The sequence below is a fragment of the Pan paniscus genome, chromosome 3 (genome assembly GCF_029289425.2).
Source record: "Pan paniscus chromosome 3, NHGRI_mPanPan1-v2.0_pri, whole genome shotgun sequence".
Classification (NCBI taxonomy): Eukaryota; Metazoa; Chordata; class Mammalia; order Primates; family Hominidae; genus Pan; species Pan paniscus.
The window spans coordinates 84,126,047-84,148,498 of record NC_073252.2 but is presented as its reverse complement, the minus strand read 5'-3'; the positions used below and the strand labels follow the sequence as shown (position 1 = coordinate 84,148,498).

At 37.6% G+C, this 22,452-nt stretch overlaps 1 protein-coding gene across 10 annotated transcripts in view; it reads left to right on the top strand.

The window, feature by feature from the left end:
• MAPK10 (mitogen-activated protein kinase 10) overlaps positions 1–22,452 on the top strand; it is a 430,726-nt gene that overhangs the window by 322,380 nt on the left and 85,894 nt on the right. For all 10 annotated transcript variants that reach the window (XM_055111579.2, XM_034958876.3, XM_003811246.7 and 7 more), the window contains one exon: positions 19,680–19,809. In XM_055111579.2, the coding sequence (XP_054967554.1) occupies positions 19,680–19,809 (130 nt within the window). The remainder of the gene's footprint in view (positions 1–19,679; positions 19,810–22,452) is intronic.

Genomic DNA, 22,452 nt, shown 5'->3' with positions numbered 1-22,452 from the left:
TATGTTAGGACCTTTGGGAAAAATATCTTAGCTAGAGATAAAATCTTGGCATCTTGAGTAACACAGCATTAAATTAATATATGCTTGCTTAGATTATTTAAACTTGTGTCATTTATTTTATCCAGTGCCCCTTTTCTAACATATTTAAAGCTTTGGAAATAAACATTTGGCATTAGTGAATATAATTTCATGCAACAAACATGTAGGGGATACAGAGCTAAGTCCTTCAGGATTTCAGCCATTAAGTAGCACAACTTTGAGGATAGATAAAAATGTGATAAAACATAATAGATGACAAGTATATCATAATTATGCTACAAATAAACTGCTGCAAAGGTAGAATACAATTTGTAAATGTCAGCCTGGATAGTGATTGAGTATGGGAAGTAAAATAAGAAAAGATAAAGAATAGACAAAGAGGGACAGAGCAGTAACAAAGGAAAGAAGTCCAGGGGCCTACAAAATAGCTAAAATATATTTTCCAGAGGCAAGAGATGTTAGGAGTCATGCATAGTTGGCAGTGCTGCATCAGTTGTCAGACTAGTGGAGGACAATCATAAAGTCAGAGACACTGTGCTGGGGCAGGCTTTAAGGAAGGAAGAGTAGGCCCATGGGCTGGGCAATGAAGTTTATTTCTATCGTAATTATATGTCCTGCATGTAGGAATCATTTCTAATTCCTGTGGGTCACTTAATGAATCTCATCAATTTTACAGGTCTCAAGAAAGCACCAACCTGTGAGCCAAAGGAGCCATCTTAATGTCTTTAGGTCATTAATTTTAGACATAGCATATTCTTTACTACAAGGCTACTTTGAGAGTCACTGTGTCACTGTTGGGCTTCTGGCATAAATAAAGTTAACATAAGATACTCAATAAACTCTTTCACTGCTTAGCTAACTCCAACATCATCCAGACACTGATGCTCATCCAAGTTGCCATGTAGATTTATAAGAAGAATCTTGTTAAGATAAAATAACTAAACATAAATAATACTTTAAATTTTGTTGCCATGAAATGGCCAAAGGTAGGAATGTAGCAGTAACCCCGGAAGAGCAGTCCTTGGTTCTGACTCTTTTTCTTGGGGGAGTGACATGTAAAAGCCTCTTCAACCAGAAGCACAGTGCCCTTGAGCAGCAAGGGAGCATATCACTTATATCTAAAAGGGAATATTTTGTCAATGAAAGTACATGCTAAAATATATTATATTGATGGTCGTAAAAATAATGTTATTAGAAATTGTTTTAAACAAACATTTTTGAAAATGAAAATAAAAATACAGTTAATATTTTATAACTTATATGAATTGCCTAATTTTTTTAATGAGAAGAATAATTACTGTGGTACATCTCATGTATATTAATCTGCTGAAATTTCTGATATTTTTTTGAAGTCAACTTTTTAATATGAATTTATTATTCTTAAGTTGTAATGAAACTTCTGGGAATCTTCAAAAGTGCTTGTTATGGTTAATAAATTTGAAATATTGACACATTTAATATATATAACAATATTTTTATTTGAAAAATATTCTCAAAAGGGGCTTAGGTATCTGCTAAGAACAAATTTTGCTAAATTGAAAATATTCTCTTTATTAATTGAAAATATTCTTAATTCTAATGTATTTTTGTATTGTAATGTAAAAGTATTTGAGTCCAAGGTTTTTCACAGACACTGAGCTTTCCCCCCTTCATTTAGTGTTCCATTATCCAAGAAATAATTTCATAATACCACACTTGCCAAATAGATTGCCTAAATTTATGGCTTTTTTAATGGTTTGCCAAATTTAGATGCAGAAAAATTATAGGCCTTTAAAATCATATTTCAATCCTGCACAGAATATAAATATTTGGAAATTAGAAATTACACCAGGTGCCATAAAGAATATAAATAGATCATACAATTCAGAACTTTATCTAAAGACTGTTCTCACAAATTAAGATATTCTAAAGTATGATTATGGAATTTCAAAATCAAATCTTATCCTCTCTTTGAGAATGCATTATTTCATTTGATTTGTTCAGTTAATTTCTTGCTTTAGTCCATTTCAGCACATTCTTGTGGGCTTCAAGTTGCAAGTTTTGTTTATAATAATAGCTATTCCTTAAAAGTTTCAAGAGCTGAATACTGGGATGCTCCATTTGTGAAATACTATGATTACACATTTCCAAGTAATTTTGCAAAAAAAAAGCACCCAAAGTTTAGAGGACTTATGTATAAAAAGTTATTTTTCAATAGTAAGTATGAGAAATGCCAAGAAAATATGCCGATTGCTATGTTAAAGTATTTTCATTTTTTTAATTCAATATTAGCTTTGTCTCCAAAATTTTGTAATAAAGTGATTCTAATTATAAAAATATTTATAAATCTTGTCACCTTTATCTTCTATTTTGATTTGTAGAATATTGCAATTTATTTGGACCCAATGTGAATTATATTTGCACCACAACAAATTCAGAGTCCATTTCTACTCCATACATTTCTTATTGTGATAAGAATACTGTTTTTAGTGTAATTATGTTCAGCAAAAATTTTTTGTGTGTTATCACTGAAAAAATAAGTAACCTATCTTCAATGTCAACATTTTCAACTAAAATTGTTATACTTTTTACACTATTGTCAGATTTTAAACTTTGATAGAATGACCTTCCATAGCTTTATTTTGAGTCACTGAATTGGATTAAAAAATCAAACTAGTATTGAAATATATTAATTTTATATTTGAGGCATATGATAAAATGAAATAAAGTAGCCATAACTTAAATGTTTATAAAATTGTTTTCTGCTAATACAGGCAGCACATTAACAACTGTTGCTTAACTTATGGTACATATATTTAAGAAGTTGGGAGTTGAATAGAATGAACAGCATGCTTTCTGTCATTCTTAGGTTGTTTTGTTCTGACTGACATGACCTAAAAGTAAGTACATGTGGAAGAAGGTCATTATGGAACTTACTGGTAATTTATTTGCAGAATTAAATGAAAGTAATAGTGATAAATAAGGGAATGCATATTGATTGTAATCCAATCTCTTATGTCTTCCTGTATCCATGCTTTTCGGTAGTGCCCTCTCATGCTGACACTTGGTTATGTCACTTGCTTAGACCAGTGGGGTTGTAGCAATGTTGATGTAAGCAAGGTCTTGAAAAAATCTTCACGTGATTAATATGGCCATTATGGAAAACAGTATGCAGTTCCTCAAAAAACTAAAACTACAACTTCCATATGATCCAGCAATCCTACTTCTGGGTATAAATCCAAAGGAAATGAAATCAGTATGTCAAAGAGATAGCTGCACTCCCATGTTCATTGCAGCATTATTCACAATAGCCAAGAAAAGAAATCAATCTAAGTGTTCATCAAAAGATGAATGAATAAAGAAAATATGGCATATATACACAATAAGGTAATAATCAGACTTTAAAAAGAAGAAAACCGTGTTGTGTGTGACAACATGGATAAACCTGGAGGACTTTATGTTAAGGAAAATAAACCAGACACAGAAAGACAAATACTGGATGACCTCAGTTATACGAGGGGGCTTTAAAAAGTTATGGAAAGTGTGTATTATGAAAAAGTTATGCATGGATTTCATGTTTTTTGCACCAGAATAAACTTGTAGTACCTTGTTGTAACAGCTATGAACAGGATCTAATTTGAGGCACTAAAAAGAATAAGACATCAGTTTCAAAAGAGCACCTATCAGAACCACATAAATTCTGCAAAAATTGAAGCAAGAACAAACACCAAATTTTTTTTTTTTTTTTTTTTGAGACAGAGTCTCGCTCTGTGGCCCAGGCGGGAGTGCAGTGGCGCAATCTCGGCTCACTGCAAGCTCCGCCTCCCGGGTTCATGCCATTCTCCTGCCTCAGCCTCCCGAGTAGGTGGGACTACAGGCGCCCGCCATCACGCCCGGCTAATTTTTTTGTATTTTTAGTAGAGACGGGGTTTCACCGTGTTAGCCAGGATGGTCTCGATCTCCTGACCTCGTGATCCGCCCGCCTCGGCCTCCCAAAGTGCTGGGATTACAAGCGTGAGCCACCGCGCCCGGCCCACAAACACCAAATTTATAGTGAAACTTAGGTAGAAAAATGAAGACATCATTGATGCTTTACAAAGTTATGGGGATGATGCTCCAAATAAATCAGGAGTTTACAAATGGACAATGAAACAATGTTGAAGATGAAGCCCACAGAGGCAGACCATCCACATCAATTTTCAAGGAAAAAAATTTATCTTATTTATTCCCTAATTGAAGAGGACTGACAATTAATAACAGAAACAAAAGCCAACACCATAAACATCTCAATTGTGTCAGCTTACACAATTCTGACTGAAAAATTAAAGTTGAGCAAACTTTCCACTCAATGGGTGCCAAAAATGTTGCTTCCAGAACAGTTGCAGATGAAAGAGAGCAGAGCTTTCAATGGAAATCCTAAACAAGTGGGATCAAGACCCTGAAGCATTTCTTCAAAGAATTGTAACAGGAGATGAAACATGGCTTTACCAATATGATCCTGAAGACAAAGCACAGTCACAGCAATGGCTGCCAAGAGGTGGAAGGGTCCAGTTAAAGCAAAAGTGAACTGGTCAAAAGCAAATGTCATGGCAACAGTTTTTGGGGATACTCAAGGAATTTTGCTTGACTTTCTGGAGAGCCAAAAGATAATACTATCTGCTTATTATGAGAGTGTTTTCAGATAGTTAGCCAAAGCATTAGCAGATAAATGCCTGGGAAACTTCACCAGAAAGTCTTTTTCTACCATGACAATGCTCCTGCTCATTCCTCTCTGCAAACAGGGGCAATTTTAGGCATCCACCTTACAGTCCTCACTTGGCTCCTTCTGACTTTTTTTATTTTCTAATCTTAGAAAATGTTTAAAGGCACCCATTTTTCTCAGTTAATAATGCCCCTCCCAAAAAAAAAGACTGTATTAACATTATTAAATTCCCAAGGCCCTGAGTTCTTTAGGGATGAACTAAATGGCAGGATTGTTGCTTACAAAAGTGTCTTGAACTTGATGGAGCTTATGTTGAGATATAAAGTTTAGAGAAGTAGAGAATAGAATGGTGGTTACCAGTGGCTGGAGGCCAAAAGCGGGGGAGACTGGAGGGATGTTTGTCAAAGCACACAAAATTAGACAGTTTGACAGGAGGAATAAGTTCAAGAGATCTATTGCACAACATAATGACTAGAGTTCATAAGAATATATTGTATACTTACAAATTACTTAGGGAGATTTGTGTTCTCAACCCAAAAAAATCTGAGTATGAGAGGTAATATATATGTTAATTAGCTTGAATTAGCAGTTCTGCAATGTATACATATATCAAAATATGATGGTTTGTACCACAAATATATACAATTTTTGTCAATTAAAAATATATTTTGTAATCCTCACAAAAATGAAAATAAGCAAAATCAATTTAGAAGAACAGTCATTTGAGCTAAATGAAAAGTTATGATTCAGAGTAATCTGCAAATGTATCTTTTGTGTCTCCCCAAAATTCATATATTGAAACTTAATCTCCAATGTGATATTGTTAGAAAGTGGCATCTTAGGGAGGTGATTAGGTCATGAGGATTTGCCCTCATGAATGATATTAGTGCCCTTATAAAAGAGACCCCAAAGAGCTAGTTATCCCCTCTGCCATGTAAGAACACAAGATGGTGCCTTCTATGAGGAACAAGCCCTCACCAGTCACCAAATCTGGCTGTTTCTTGATCTTGTACTTCCCAGACTCAAGAATTGTGAGAAATAGATGTCTGCTGTTTATAAGCTGCCCATTCTCAGATGTTTTGTTATAGCAGCCCAAATAGACTAAGACATAGCTGCATGTGTTAAATCATTGTATGTAGGCACAGCCTTCTTACAATAATTACTAACTGAAATAGATGCTGATGGTCCTTTAGGAGAACTTTTTCTGGTTTTCATTTGGTTGTGACCAAGAATATATAAGAAATAGAAATTTAGTATATAGTACTTTAATTAAATATGTAGTTTTAATTTTATTTATTTCTGTTGGAAGGGTTTTATTGTAAAGTTAGAAAATATTTACTAAACACTAAAAACTAAATAATTATTGATTTATACCACACAGTAAATGGCAAAATCAGTGTAGCAAGGCTGTCTAACTACACGCTGTATGCCTTATAGCAGGGCTGGCCAGTCTAATTTCCCAAGTTTTCAGCTTACCGTATCAATTGGCAGCCTGGCAGCTTTGTGAATTTTGTAGACTAAAACATCGACTAGATAAATATATGAATGGTCCATTGAATGGTCAGTAAAAGAGCAGAATGGGCATGAGACAATTTGTCACAAAGATCAAAGAAGAGAAACGGGGACAGTCTGTGTGCATTCCATCACCTACCATTTTACTGAGATGAAGTTAATATTTCTCCAAGAATCTTCAGTTTCTTCTCCAATGTCACCATCCTGATTTCCAGAAATGGCCTCGTGTCTAGAGCAGCCATTTTCTTTCCATTCATCTATTTTCTGTGGTGATGAGCTGCTGAGCTGGTCCCATGTTTTTGATTAAGGTGAATAATCTTTGTGTGGTCTTTAGTTTGCTGACAGGTTGTAAAGTACTAGTTCAGTTTCTAGTGTTTTAAGAAGTTCCTGCTTTTGATACTGTCTTTGAGGGATTGGCTGTGAGACCCACTTGCTGCCTTGCTTCAATTCAGTGTCTACCAAGCACAAAGTGGTTTTGAATGAAAACTCTGTAATTAGGCTTGGTCATCTAGGTTAGTTGGTTACATAGGTGAAATGGCTTTTCTTGATGTTGAGCTCGTAGTCTAGCCATGTTTATCCATAATTGGACTTGCCTTTTGCCTAGGGAAGTATCCAAGTGAACTCCAGAGCATATTGCTGTATTTAGCCATGAGTTACTGCTTTCCAAACACTGTATTCTCCAGAAGGTACACTTTGAGATGGTGATTTCATGCAGGAGATTTATTAGGAAGTATTTTGGGGGCCAACACCTGTGGAAAAAGAAAATAGAGACAAGTTCAGCTGCAATACAATCTCAATAGAAGCCTCTGCTGACCCTATTGGGAGTTCCGAAGAGGTAATGAGCCTTACCAGCTGTCCTGAATTGGGGTGAAGTGGCCAGGCTTTTATAACCACGTGTTCATCAGTCATTGAATGAAGGCTACCTATGAAGAGTGTGTAGGCTAGGTTAGGCAGCTTTTGTCAGCTGAGGTCATCCTCAAAGGGGGCTAAGAGCTGAGAGGCTGTCTGCTGGCAGCACACCTAGCATCTGACATAATAAGCCCTTTATTCCTGACAGGGAATCTTCGTGCATCACAGCACCTACACCATTGCCCTTGGATACATTAATAGAGTTCTCCTATTATTGGCTTTTTTTTTTTTTTTTTTTTTTTTTTTTTTTTTTTTTTGAGATGGAGTCTTGCTCTGTCACCCAGGCTGGAATGCAGTGGCTCACTGCAACCTCTGCCTGCCGGATTCCAGCAATTCTCCTGCCTCAGCCTCTGAGTAGCTGGGATTACAGGTGCACACTACCACGCCTGGCTAATTTTTGTATTTTTAGTAGAGACGGGGTTTCACCATGTTGGCCAGGCTGATCTCAAACTCCTGACCTTGTGGTCCACCTCAGCCTCCCAAAGTGCTGGGATTACAGGTGTAAGCCACCTCGCCCGGCCCTATTGGCTTTTTATTCCCAACATGCTGAGAACAAATTTGCAGAAAATCGAAGGCAAAAGTGCTTAGGGCCCTCAAAAATCACAGTGCATCTCTGAAACTTTGATAAGCCTACTTTTATACTTTGTTATATGCTATAATGAATATCTTTATTACTTAAGTTATTATTATTCAGAATTCTGTTACTTGTAATTGAAAGTATTCTCAACAAATATAACCAAACTTGTACAGCCAAACCATTCAATGACAAAATAATTAACCAAAAAATCAACTGTTGACTTTTGATAGAAAAACTTTAAAAAGCCTCTCTGAGGAGATAATATTTGGGCTGAAATCTGAATCACAAATGGGTTTAGCCAAGTGAGGATGCAAGAAGAGCATTCCTGTTAGGGGGAACAATTGCAGAATCCTGAGGCAGAAGTGAATTTGGCAGGTTCAAAAACATGATTCTTATTAAAGAATTTGGTTTGCCAGGCTATGATTTAAGATGTTTAAGATGCTCCAGTAATGCTTAGGGATTTCCCCCACAAATATTTAATATGATTACAAACATTTTAAATGTAAAGGGAAAGAGGAACAAGAAAAATTGTCAAATAAATGATTATGACTTAGGAAGAAGAACATTTGTGTAAGAGGTTTTCTGCAATTGTCAGAAGAAAAAAATACCTGATAAATATATTGAGAACAAGATTTGCCTTCAGAGATGTGTGTGTGTGTGTGTGTGTGTTTGTGTGTGTGTATGTGTATTCATATAAATACATACAAGGAGGTAAACATAGCTTTATAGCATCATCAAGCTGAATTAAATGACAGGAGCATAACAGCAGAAAGTCCTATCACTCTTTTAGGAATAAACCTGGTAGAAGTGGAGGTGTGTTAGTACTGTATGCCAAGAAGTTGCTGGAAAATCTTCAGCAGTGTGGCTGGAGAATTGTTGGAAAAATCTTCATAAAGACCTATCTCCATTTTTACCTGCATAAAGATAGCAGAAAGAAAAAACTACTGAAAGAAAAAAAGTAAGATTCCACAGGCCAAGATTCGTGGAAAAATAGATGACTCAAGAGTAATAGAAAACTTTCAGACATGAATCTGTGACTGTACCGCATCAATGATGCCAATTTGCAGATGTATTTGCTAAACTTCTGCCAGTAATCACTGAGGAATTACAGAAAATGGGAAAGATTGTAGTGTCAGCCAAGGTTCACGGCAGAAGACAGAAGCATTTTAAGCAGCAGAGATTAAATGCTGTAAATGGGTGCCTGCAGTTACAGGAAGGCCTGGAGAAGTGGGCTGTACTCTGGGCTACCTTGAATGACTCCCAGACACCCAAGAGCTGAATCACCAGGGAGCTCCCACCTCTGAGAGTATCCTAGAACCATCAGATTTCCAGGACATACAATCAAAGCTGAGATTAGGAAATCATAGAGCTGGAACTATGCACTTACTGTTGCCATGGCTACTCTATCATGCTGTGAATGGGGGAATGGAACCTGGAGTTCACTGGGGACTCTGCTTCCACTCCTCCTCTTAACCAGGAATCTAGAGAATGACATGAATTATTGCTTTGGAAGAAAACCTCACATCTCCACAAGACCTTGCTTCCCAAATAAGACATGTCAGAAGATGCTGATAATCCTCACTTCTGCCTTACAAATCGCTCATAGGTGCATCTGCAGGATCTTACTTGGATCCAGAGTGCTAGCTGCAAAAGCTTCTGGGAATTGTACACTTAACTCTGAAGTTTTATCTTTAATATAGGAAGGTATGACATAGAGGAGTCAGATGGAAGTTCAGTAAACCAAACCACAGTATCCACACAATTCAAGACAGCCAAAAGTTCTTATTTCTTTAGAGGAAGGGATAGCTTATAAGAGACACCTCCTGAACTCAACACTGGTCCTTGTATTGGTTAGAAAAGATACCCTGTGAACTATTAAGACAGGGCGTAGTGATCACTGGGAATAGGGGGTTTGTTAAAAACAAATCATACAGATAGTTTATTAAAATGGTAAGCCAGAGAACTGTATGGCTACAGCGTATATATGTATGTATGCATGTATTTATTATTTTTATTGATATGGGGTGGTCTCACTATGTTGCCCATGCTGGTCTTGAACTCTCGGGCTCAAGCAATCCTCCTGCCTCAGCTTTCTGGGTAGCTGGGACAATAGGCACATGCCACTGTGCCCAGCTTATAATGTATTTAAAGTTTAACAAAGCTTTTTGTCTTTTTGGAAGATGTATTTTATGATGTCATGGGACATACTTGAAAAATGTGGTCATGATGGTGGTACAGTTGAATGTATTTGTAATTAGCAGAAAGACTAAAGAACTATTGATTAGCAGATATGTGTCCAATTGTTGCCTATGCTGTAGGAATTCATGCTTTATCCTGTCCTACATGACATAATGAATCTGGGAAGAACATTGATTTTAAAAATAGTAATAGCCATCATTTACTCAGTGCTCACTCTAGGTGAGGCACTATCTATACATTATTAACTCTTTTACTCCTTACAACAAGCTTGTCAAGTTATTATTCTCTTCATTTTAAGTATGAGGAAACTGATGTCAGAAAGTGTAAATGATTTGCCCACATTTAGTAAGCAGCAGGGCTGACATTCATACCTAAAATTGCTTTGAGGAGGAAGTACCAGACAGAGGGAGAATGCCACAACGTTTCCAGGAGAACTGTCTAGCTTTTTGCCTGCCAAGAAACCCCACAGGGTGGGATTTTCTCAGTTATTCCACATGAGATAGGGGGATGGCCCACTGTCTTGCATGATCTGGTCAATATCTCAGGGACTCAAACTCACATTGACAATCCTCACTACCATCTCACATATAAAACCAGATGCCCGTTTTTTGAAATTATGAAAGATGCAACAGTCAGGCTGACCAAATATAGACAATATTCTTATACACATATTAAGTCTTGATTAGTATAATGTTGAATAAGTCTTGATTAGTATAATGTTGGCTGTAGAGGATAGAATCAGCCCAAGGAGACTCTGATCAGAATGCTAACTGGCTGTAGTTTCTGACAATCACAATATGAATGTGTCCATCTGGTTGGCTGACAGGATCTCTGGACCTGCCTGGAAAGGTACTTTCTTATTTGGCCAAGAAGTGCCAGAGTTTGCCTCTCCAACTCCCTTATGTGCCTTCATGACTGACTGCCATTCTTTCTTTTGAAATTTTAATAATTTCAGCTAAGTTAATTTTGGCTTAAGATTTAGTTCTTGTCTTTGAGGTGATGGATCAATTTTCTGCCAATACAATGACTTAACTTTAGACAGTAAGTTTAATTCCTGTGTTTCCAAATCCACTGTTGCCCTTATATGTTACCTATTAGAAACATGCCCACTTGACTCTTTATCTGTGCTGCCATTGGTAGGTGAAAAAGAACAAACACAAGCACAGAAGCACCAGTGCTGACATATTAGTGTAAGAGCAGCACAAGATTTTTAAGAGACAGTATTTTAAATTAACACAGGCTCACTGTGAGTCAATAGGGTGGGATGGAGGGAGAGGAGACAAGATGGCTGATTAGAAGCAGCTCCAGGCCGGGCCTGGTGGCTCATGCCTGTAATCCCAGCACTTTGGGAGGCCGAGATGGGCGGATTACTTGAGGTCAGGAGTTTGAGACCAGCCTGACCAACATGGAGAAACCCCGTCTCTACTAAAAATACAAAGTAAGCTGGGCGTGGTGGTGCATGACTGTAATCCCAGCTACTCAGGAGGCTGAGGCAGGAGAATCACTTGAAACCAGGAGTCGGAGGTTGCAGTGAGCCAAGATCGTGCCATTGGACTCCATTCCAGGCAACAAGAGCAAAACTGTCCAAAAAAAAAAAAAAAAAAAAAAAAAAACAGAAGCAGTTCCAGTCAGCAGCTCCCACTGAGAAGAATGAAAACAGTGAGTGAATCCTGCTCCATCAACTGACGTATCCAGGTTCTCTCACTGGGACTGAATAGGCAGTTGGTATGACCCATGCAGAGTGAGGAAAAGCAGGGTGGAGCAATGATCCGGGAGCTACATGGGATAAGGGGAACTCCCACACCCAGCCAAGAGAGGTGGTGAGTGACTGCGCTGCCCTGCCCAGGAAACCATGCTTTTTCCATGGATCTGTGCATCCTGTGGATCAGAAGATCCCCTCGTGAGCCCACATCACCAAGGCCTTTGGTTCCAGGCACAGAGCTGTGCCACCTGCTTGGGTTGCAACCAGTAGCAGCAGGCTGGACAATGCCTAATACAACCGAGTGCCTGGGGAAGGGGTGGCCAGTCACCATCACTGCAACTCCAGTTGGCCATTTTACCCTGCTGGTGTCAGGGAGACTGGGTGGTTTGAACTGAGAGGAATTTCCCATAGCACATCACAGTGGCTGTGGCAGATCGTGGCCAGACTGCTTCTTTAGGTGGAACCTGGATCCATCTCTCCTCACTGAGCAGGGCCTCCCTGCAGAAATTGTAGCAACTCCAGCCAGGGGTTTTCAGACAGAACTCTGATATCCCTGGGAAGGAGCCCCTGAGGGGAGGAGCAGCCACAGTCTCACAGTTGGGGGCACCTAGTCTTTCCTGCCTGCTGGCAGTCCAGATGAGGGGGATTCTCCCCAGCACAGCCCAACCTGCTCAGCCAAGGGGCAGCCAGACTGGTTCTTTAAACAGGTCCCTGATCCTGTGCCTCCTGACTGAGTGAGACCTCCCAACAGGGGTTGCCAGACACCTCCTACAGGAGTGTTCTGGCCAGCATCAGCTCAGTGCCCCTCTGGTATGGAGCTTCCAGAGGAAGGAGCAGGCAGCCATCTTTGCTGTTTGGCAGCCTCCACTGGTGATACCTCCAAGTGCAGGAGGGACCCAGGTGAACTGGGTCTGGAGTGGTCCCCCAGTAAACCACAGCAGCCCTATGGAAGTTGGGCCATACTGTTAAAAGAAAAACAAACAGAAAACAACAACAACAACAACAACAAAAGACCCCACAAAAACCCCATCCAAAGGTCAGCAGCCTCAAAGATCAAAGGTAGAAAAACCCATGAAGATTTGAAAGAATCAATGCAAATATGCTGAAAACTCAAAAAGCCAGAGTGCCTCTTCTCCTCCAAATGATTGCAGCACCTCTCCAGTGGGGGCACAGAACTGGGGTGAGACTGCAATGGATGAATTGACAGAAGTAGTCTTCAAAAGGTGGGTAATAACAAACTTTGCTGAGCTAAAGGAATATGTTCTAACCCAATGCAAAGAAGCTAAGAACCATGATAAAACATTACAGGAGCTGTTAACTAGAATAACCAGTTTTGAGAGGAACATAAATGACCTGATGGAGCTGCAAAACACAAAACAAGAGCTTCACAATTTAACCACAAGTATCAATAGCCAAATAGACCAAGTAGAGGAAAGGATCTCAGAGCCTGAAGACTATCTTGCTGAAATAAGACAGGCAGGCAAGGTTAGAGAAAAAAGAATGAAAAGGAATGAACAAAACCTCTGAGAACTATGGGATTATGTAAAAAGACTGAACATATGACTGATTGGAGCATCTGAAAGAGATGAGGAGAATGGAAGCAAGTTGGAAAACATACTTCAAAATATCATCCAGGAGAACATCTCCAACCTAGTAAGACAGACCAACATTCAAATTCAGGAACTCCAAAGAACCCCGGTGAGATACTCTATGAGAAGATCAACTCCAAGACACACAATCAAATTCTCCAAGGTCAAAATGAAGGAAAAAATGTTAAGAGCAGCCAAAGAGAAAGGCCAGGTCACCTACAAAGGGACATCCATCAGACTAACAACAGACCTCTCAGCAGAAACCCTACAAGTCTGAAGAGATTGGAGGCCAATATGCAACATTCTTAAAGAAAAGAGTTTCCAACCCAGAATTTCATATCTGGCCACACTAATCTTCATAAATGAAGGAGAAATAAAATCCTTTTCAGACAAGCAAATGCTGAGGGAATTTGTCACCACCAGGGCTGCCTTAGAAGAGCCCCTGAAGGAAGCACTAAATATGAAAAGGAAAAACCATTACCAGCCACTAAAAAACACGCTGGAGTACAGAGACCAATGACACTATGAAGCAACTATATTAACAAGCCTGCAAAATAACCAGCCAGCATCATGATGACAGGATCAAATTCACACATAACAATATTGACTTTAAATGTAAATGGGCTAAATACTCTAATTAAAAGACACAGAATGGCAAGCTGGATAAAAAGACAAGACCCGACAGTGTGCTATATTCAAGAGACCAATCTCTGTGCACAGACACACATAGGCTCAAAATAAAGGGATAGAGGAAAATGTATCAAGTAAATGGAAAGCAGAAAAAGGCAGGGGTTGTAATCCTGGTTACTGAAAAACAGACTTTAAAACCAACAAAGATAAAAAAAAAAGACAAAGAAGGACATTACATAATGGTAAAGGTTCAATTCAACAAGAAGAGCTAACTCTCCTAAATATATATGAACCCAATACAGGAGCACACAGTTTCATAAAAGAAGTTCTTGGAGACTTTCAAAGAGACTTAGACTCCCACACAATAATAGTGGAAACTTTAACACCCCACTGTCAATATTAGGCAGATCATCGAGACAAAAAATTAACAAAGATATTCAGGGCTTGAACTCAGCTCTGGATCAAGTGGACCTGATAGATATCTACAGAACTTTCCACCCCAAAACAACAGAATATACATTCTTCTCAGTGCCACTGGCACTTACCCTAAAATTAATAACATAATTACAAGTAAAACACTCCTCAGCAAATGCAAAATAAGTGAAATCATAACAAACAGTCTTTCAGACTACAGCGCAATCAAGTAGAACTCAAGATTAAGAAACTCACTCAAAACCACACAACTACAAGAAAGGTGAACAACATGCTCCTGAATGACTCCTGGGTAAATAATGAAATTAAGGCAGAAATCAAGCAGTTCTTTGAAACCAATGAGAACAAAGAGACAACATACCAGAACCTCTGGGATGCAGCTAAAGCAGTGTCAGGAGGGAAATTTATAGCTCTAAGTGCCCACTTTGAAAAGCTAGAAAGATCTCAGATTGACACCCTAACATCACAACTAAAATAACTAGAAAATTAAGAGAAAACAAACCCCAAAGCTAGCAGAAGACAAGAAATAACCAAGCTCAGAGCAGAACTGAAGGAGATAGAGACACGAAAAATCCTTCACAAAAATCAGTGATCAGGAGCCGGTTTTTTTTTTTGGAAAAGTTAATAAAATAGACCACTAACTAGATTAATAATGAAGAAAAGAGAATAATCAAATAGACACAATAAAAAATGATAAAGGGGTTATCACCCCACAGAACTACAAACTGCCATCAGAGAATACTATAAACAACTCTACACAAATAAACTAGAAAATCTAGAAGAAACAGATAAACTCCTGGACATATATGCCCTCCTCAAACTGAACCAGGAAGAAGCTGAATCCCTGAATAGACCAATAATGAGTTCTGAAATTGAGCAGTAATAAATAGCCTACCAACCAAAAAAAGCCGGGATGGATTTACAGCTGAATTCTACCAGAGGGGCAAAGAGGAGCTGGTACTATTTCTTCTGAAACTAGTCCAAACAATTGAAAAGGAGGGACTCTTCCTAACTCATTTTATGAGGCCAGCATTATCCTGATACCAAAACCTGGCAGAGATATAACAAAAAAAAGAAAACTTCAGGCCAATATCCCTGATTAGCATTGATGCAAAAATCCTCAATAACATACTGGCAAACTGAATCCAGCAGCACATAAAAAAGCTTATCCACCATAATCAAGTTTGCTTCATCCCCAGGAAGCAAGGCTGGTTTAACATACGCAAATCAATAAATGAAGTTCATCACATCAAACAGAACTAAAGACAAAAAACACATGATTATTTCAATAGATGCAGAAAAGTCCTTCAATAAAATTTAGCATCATTTCATGTTAAAACTCTCAATAAACTAGGTATTGAAGGAACATACCTCAAAATATTAACAGCCATTTACAGCAAACCCACAGCCACTATCATACTGAATGGGCAAAAGCTGGAAGCACTCCCCCTGAAAACTGACACAAGACAAGGATGCCCTCTCTCTTCACGCGTATTAAACATAGTAATGGAAATTCTGGCCAGGACATCAGGCAAGAGAAAGAAATATAGAGGATATTCAAATAAGAAGAGAGGAAATCAAATTGTCTTTGTTTGCAGGTGGCATGATCCCATACCTAGAAAACACCATAATCTCAGCCCAAAAGCTCCTTAAGCTGCTAAGTGACTTTAGCAAGCTTTAAGGATACAAATTTGATCTGAAAAAGTCACAAGCATTTCTATACACCAATAGATAAGCAGAGAGCCAAATCATGAATGAACTCCCATTCACAATTGCTACAAAGAGAATAAAATACCTAGGAATACAGCTAACAAGGGGCATAAAGGACTTCTTTAAAGAGAACTACAAACCACTGCTCAAGGAAATCAGGACACAAACAAATGAAAAAACATTCTGTGCTCATGGATAGGAAGAACCAATATTGTGAAAATGGACATACTGCCCAAAGTAATTTATAGATTCAATGCAATTCCCATTAAACTACCATTGACATTCTTCACAGAATTAGAAAAAACTATTTAAAAAATCATATGGAACCAAAAAAGAGCCCAATAGCCAAGACAATCCTAAGCAAAAAGAAGAAAGCTGGAGGCATCATACTACCTGACTTCAAACTATACTACAAGGCTGCAATAACCAAAACAGCATGGTAATGTTACAAAAAAATGAAAAAGACACATAGACCAATGGAACAGAATAGAGAACTCAGAAATAAGACTGCACGTTTACAACCATCTGATCTTTGACAAATCTGACAAAAACAAGCAATGGGGAAAGCATTCCCTATTTAATAAATGGTGCTGGGAAAACTGACCAGCCATATGCAGAAAATTGAAACTGGACCTCTTCCTTACACCTTATACAAAAATTAACTCAAGATGGATTAAAGAAGTAAATGTAAAACCCAAAACTATAAAAATCCTAGAAGAAAATCTAGGCAATACTATTCAGGACATAGGCATGGGCAAAAATTTCCTGATGAAAATGGCAAAAGCAATTGCAACAAAAGCAAAAAAGGACAAATGGGATCTAATTAAACTAAAGAGCTTCTGGACAGCAAAAGAAACTGTCATCAGACTGAACAGACAACCTACAGAATGCGAGAAAACTTTTGCAATCTATCCATCTGGCAAAGGTCTAATATCCAGAGTCTACAAGAAATTTAAACAAATTTACAAGAAAAAAACCAACCCCATATAAAGGGGGCAGAGGACATGAACAGTTACTTCTCAAAAGAAGACATTTATGCAGCCAACAAACATGAAAAAAAGCTCAACATTACTGGTTATCAGAGAAATGCAAATCAAAACCATAATGAGATACCATCTTATGTCATTCACAATGGTGATAATTAAAAAGTCAAGAAGAAACAGATGCTGGCAAGGCTGCAGATAGGGATGCTTTTACACTGTTGGTGGGAATGTAAATTAGTTCAGCCATTGTAGAAGACAGTGTGGCATTCCTCAAAGACCTAGAACCAGAAATATCATTTGACCCAGCAATTCCATTACCGGGTATATACCCAAAGGAATATAAATCATTCTGTTGTAAAGATACTTGCATGCATATGTCCATTGCAGCGCTATGCACGGTAGCAAAGACATGGAATCAACCCAAATGCCCATCAATGATAGACTGGATAAAGAAAATGTGGTACATATACATCATGAAATACTATGCAGTCATAAAAAGGAATGACATCTTGTCCTTTGCAGGGACATGGATGGAACAGGAAGCCATTATCCTTAACAAACTAATGCAGGAACAGAAAACCAAACACTGCATGTTCTCACTTGTAAGTGGGAGCTGAACAATGAGAAGACGTGGACACAGGGACGGGAACCAGACACATTGGGGCCCGTTGGGGCCAGGAAACAGAGGAGGGAGAGCATCAGGAAAAATAGCTAATGCATGCTGGGCTTAATACTTAGGTGATGGGTTGATAGATGCAGCAAACCACCATGTCCCACATTTACCTATGTAACAAACCTGCACATTCTGCACATGTACCCAGGAACTTTAAATAAAATAAAATTTTTTAAAAAGTGGAAAAGAATAGTGTGGAATGTCATTATTAAAGAGTTCCAGGACAGACTTAGCTGTATTAACTATATCAGAACAGGATTGTTGAATGAATGAGCAAAGGAATGAATGAGAGAGTTACTAGCTCTACCCTAATCTTCAGTAACACTCTATACCCAGAGTAGCAATGTTTATTTAGCACAAGGTCCAAATTTTCAGAGCATATTGACACACTGGAGTTTATTCAGAAGAAACTGACCAGATAGTAATGGGACTTGAAACCACATCTGACAAGTGATGGTAGGGGACTGGTAATATTTAATTTAAGAAAGTAAAGACTTAGGGGAAAAATGCTAAAAGCTAAGAGTTAAGAGTGTTGACTCTAGGCCACGCATTGTGTGCAGCCTTTTAATAGATTTCATATATTATGGTTAATAATGGAAAGGAAACATTTTATTTTGAGTTGCCCTGGAAGGCAGGACTAACAGTCGTCAGTGGAAACTGCAGAAAGATAACTCTGCTTATTAGAATGATGGCATTTCTATTCTCAAAGCTGCCGAACAATAGAAAGAGCTGCTTAGATATAATGATTTCCATGTTTTTGGAGGTGGGCAAACAGAGACTGGTGAAACTTTTCATGGACATATTTTAGAGAGGAATGAGTATTAAATGAAAGTAGGGACCAGGTGAACTCTAAGACTTTTTTCAACCTTATTCTGTGAATCTATCATTTTCTTACAGCACAGCAATTCCATTTTTGGCCCCTAGTTCTGTGGCATGAGCCTTCAATGGTCAATGTTACTTCTAATTTAGTAGATCAGTTGTAGTGGATTCTGGTTTTGCATTTCCTCCTGACAACTAAGACAAAACCCAGCAGGACTCAAAGTTTCAGGGATGGGTCACATATTTTGTGAGGGCATCATTAGGTATAATGGCAAAAAGAGCCTCTCTCACTTTCTCATTTGATCTCTAAACTCATGTACTCTGCATATGAGAGAAATAGCACCAAATATTTAGATTGCTTTTTCAAAGCATTGTAAATTTTCATTCTCGGTGTGAAAGCTTCACGTGTGAATAGCATTTATTTTTGTCTTTGTATTTAAATGCAGTTATTTATGTTTCTAAAACTCTCTGATTGCATTTCTTATTTTGAGCTCTGTTATTGTTAATGAGAGTACACTTTGATCATCAGCCCACCAGTGCTTTTATGGCAATTAACATCACATCTTAAAAATTGGTTCTTAGTTGGGTGCCATAGTATGTGGCTGTAGTCACAGCTACTAAAGAGACTGAGGCAGGAAGATACCTGGAGCTCAGGAGTTCAAGACTAGCCTGGGGAAGATAGCAAGACTCTGTTTCTAAAAAACAATAACAAACAAAACACCTGGTTCTTGTGAATGGGTATAGAAAATGTTCATTTAAAACAACCAAAGAACAATGAAATTTTATAGCTATAAAATATTAAATATCATATATTAACATGAGAAATTCAAGCTCTGAGAGATTAAATGACTTGCCATAGTCACATGGCTAGTGGGAAATTTGAATGCCTGTCTTACTTCTTTATTCCACTCACTTACTGAGGCAATTATATGCTATATTCTTGGCAAGATCTTTTTCTTCTCCTTTGCCCTCTTCTACTCCTTCCCCCCTTCTCCTGTTTCTCCTCCTTCCCTTCCTCCAACTCTTCTTCATCCTCCTAGCTTGTAGAATATTCTTATGCCAGTCACTCATATCTTTATTTAAAACCTGATTGGCATGTGACCAGAGTAGACAGTATCTAAGGTTCCGAAATAGCATTTTCTTTACCAGTATCCTTAATCAAGTAGGCAAGAGTTCTAAGGAATCTTTTGTTCTTAATTCTGAGTTGCTCTTGCATCTCTACAGTGCGGCGTATGATGCTGTCCTTGACAGAAATGTGGCCATTAAGAAGCTCAGCAGACCCTTTCAGAACCAAACACATGCCAAGAGAGCGTACCGGGAGCTGGTCCTCATGAAGTGTGTGAACCATAAAAACGTGAGTTTTGTTATTTTTAAACTTCTGGCAGTGGGAGTTTGTAAGATTGGAAATAGAAAATGTGTCTGTACTTGAGTAAGAAAGGCTTTCTTTGCTTTGCAATTCCTGCCTCTTAAGATTGTTTATCCTGCCAATATGCTACATTCGATTTCATTGTCCTCATGGTAGCTTTCTGCTTAAAAATCACCTAAAAACCATATGATGTGGAAGTGATGAATTTTATAAATATTTCCCTAGTTAGAAAATTTACCATATTTGGTTATCTTGCTCCAAATTGAGAGCTTCAAGAAAGAAACAAGACAAGCAAAGCCAAAAGCCAGAAAAAAAAAAACCTGCAAACCACCATGCTACATTTCTTTATAATTTAGATTTAATTTAGATTTATAATTTAGATTTAATTGCCAACGGTTGAGTTTTATTCATGTTTTCTCCTTTTTATTTCAGCTGTAGCCTGGTGGTGGCCTCTAATTGTTCAGTGAATTCACTGTGTGTTGGCATCTTATTTTTTTCAGGGGTGGGCAAGTATGTGAGTACATATTTGCAAAGCACTTGAGAATGGGATCAAGAGCTTTTTCTCATCGGAACTCAGCTGGGTAGACCAGTAAAGGACTTTCTTCATTTCAGAATCTAAGCTCCTTCAATCACAGGCCAAGACATCTAGAATTCTTTCTGTGCTCCCCTTCTTCTTAATAAAGATAAATAGGAGATAATTCATTATTTTAATAACTTTTATTAATAAATAAATTATAATAAATACATCAAATACATTTTAGATATAAATATATAATAAATTATAAATTATTATAAATAAAATTTTATTTTCTTAAAAATCAAAAAATAACTTCATCACAAGTAAAATTATTCTAAAGTATAATAGCTATAATAACTCTCTACAAAGTTCTTATGTATGAAAATTACACAGAACACATTACCAGTGCGGTTTTATAAACCAGGGATCTTGTCCTAATGCTCGCCATCTACCAGTGGCACTGAGAAGACACAAATGTGTTAGTATTAAGTTGAAAGATATTTGAAATGCAAATATGCAGATTCGGGCCCCATGACAGTATTTCTCTTTTCCTCTGTTACTCTACCCTGATGATTTTTTAATTCAGTCATTTGACATGTATGTGTTGAATGAATAAAATGTGCCAGGAACAGATCTAGATGGTGAAGAAAACAGACAAATTGCTGCCCATGTGGAGTTCATGCTCTATTGGCAAGAGCAAGGCGATCCACAATAAGACAGGTCAATGTGTAAAATGTCAGGTGATGATAAGTGCTATTAAGTAAGGCAAAGCAAAGAAGGAATATTTAAAAATGCTGGTCAGTGTATGGTGGGATAGGTTTACCCTTTTAAATAGGCCAAGCAGCAAAGGCCTCACCAAGAAATTGAAATTTTATGAACTGCACACCCATATCTAATATGGCCATGCAACAAACATGAGACTTCTAGAAAGGAATATAGAAATGATAGAAAGGATGGTTCCTATGAAGAGTTATATACTAAGTTGTTCTTTCAGTATGTTAAATAAAGGTAAGTGCAAGATTAGCCACATGATCAATGCAATATATTCTGTTATACCGAGGAGGATGGAGCATAACATGGGCAATGAAAAATGGATGGATACAAGCAATGAATCAATTGTATGGAAAGTTTTCCATACATGTATTTATATTTCCCTCATCCTCATTCCAGACCCTGTAATGCAATAGAATGTGGAGAAATGCTCACTTACTTGGTCAGTTTGAGAGAATACTTCCCATTCTTGACTGAAATGTTGGAGACTCATATTTATGAAGCCTAAAAAAGAGTTCCAGATTGCAGTGATAATTTATAAATAGCATCCCACCTGCTACCTTCCTTTTATGTGTGTATGTATGTATGCAGAAGTCTACAGAAACACATTTCTGGAACTTTTTATGAAGAGGAAATTCACTTACAACCAAATGTAAATTTCGCATTAATAAGAACGTAGAACTGTGTTAATACTGTGGAAAGCAAAGGAAGAGCAAAATAACCCCATTAAATCTTTAATAATAGTGAAGAAAATCTGTTTAGAAAATACTTCTTTATGGTGTTAGTTTGGTCCCCTGTTTTCTGTATTTCTTATCAACTGAAAATTAGATTAAAATTGTTATTTAAAAAAAGAAAATAAATATTCAATTCCAGGAACTAGTGGGGCCTGACAAACATAGATTCACATCTGTGTGTCTCAAGATGCTGGAATAAAAGAACTGAGATTCCTGTCTGGAAACTGTTGGATTAAAATGGAAATTTTATAGCTGTGATAATCTCCTTCTACAGATGCCTTTTTAAAATTGACTATTGGTAGGAATTCGAATTTATAAGAGAGCAAAAGAAGGATAGAAGAGAAATTCTTGAAGAGTAAAAAGTAATAAAACAAGGTCATAGGAAAAGGGAAAATAAGAACATACAGTAGGGAATAGATCTTGATAAATTACCTTTTAAAACAATAAATCTTGATTTACTTAAAATTGTAATGCTGTTTTCTAAATTTTTAAAATTATCTACATTATTTGTTCACTAGGTGATCTGGGCTAGCATTTTTCCATTTTTAAGTAGTGTTCACGTGAATGTTTGTGTGGATGTAATGTGTGCTCTATACACAGTCTCTGATA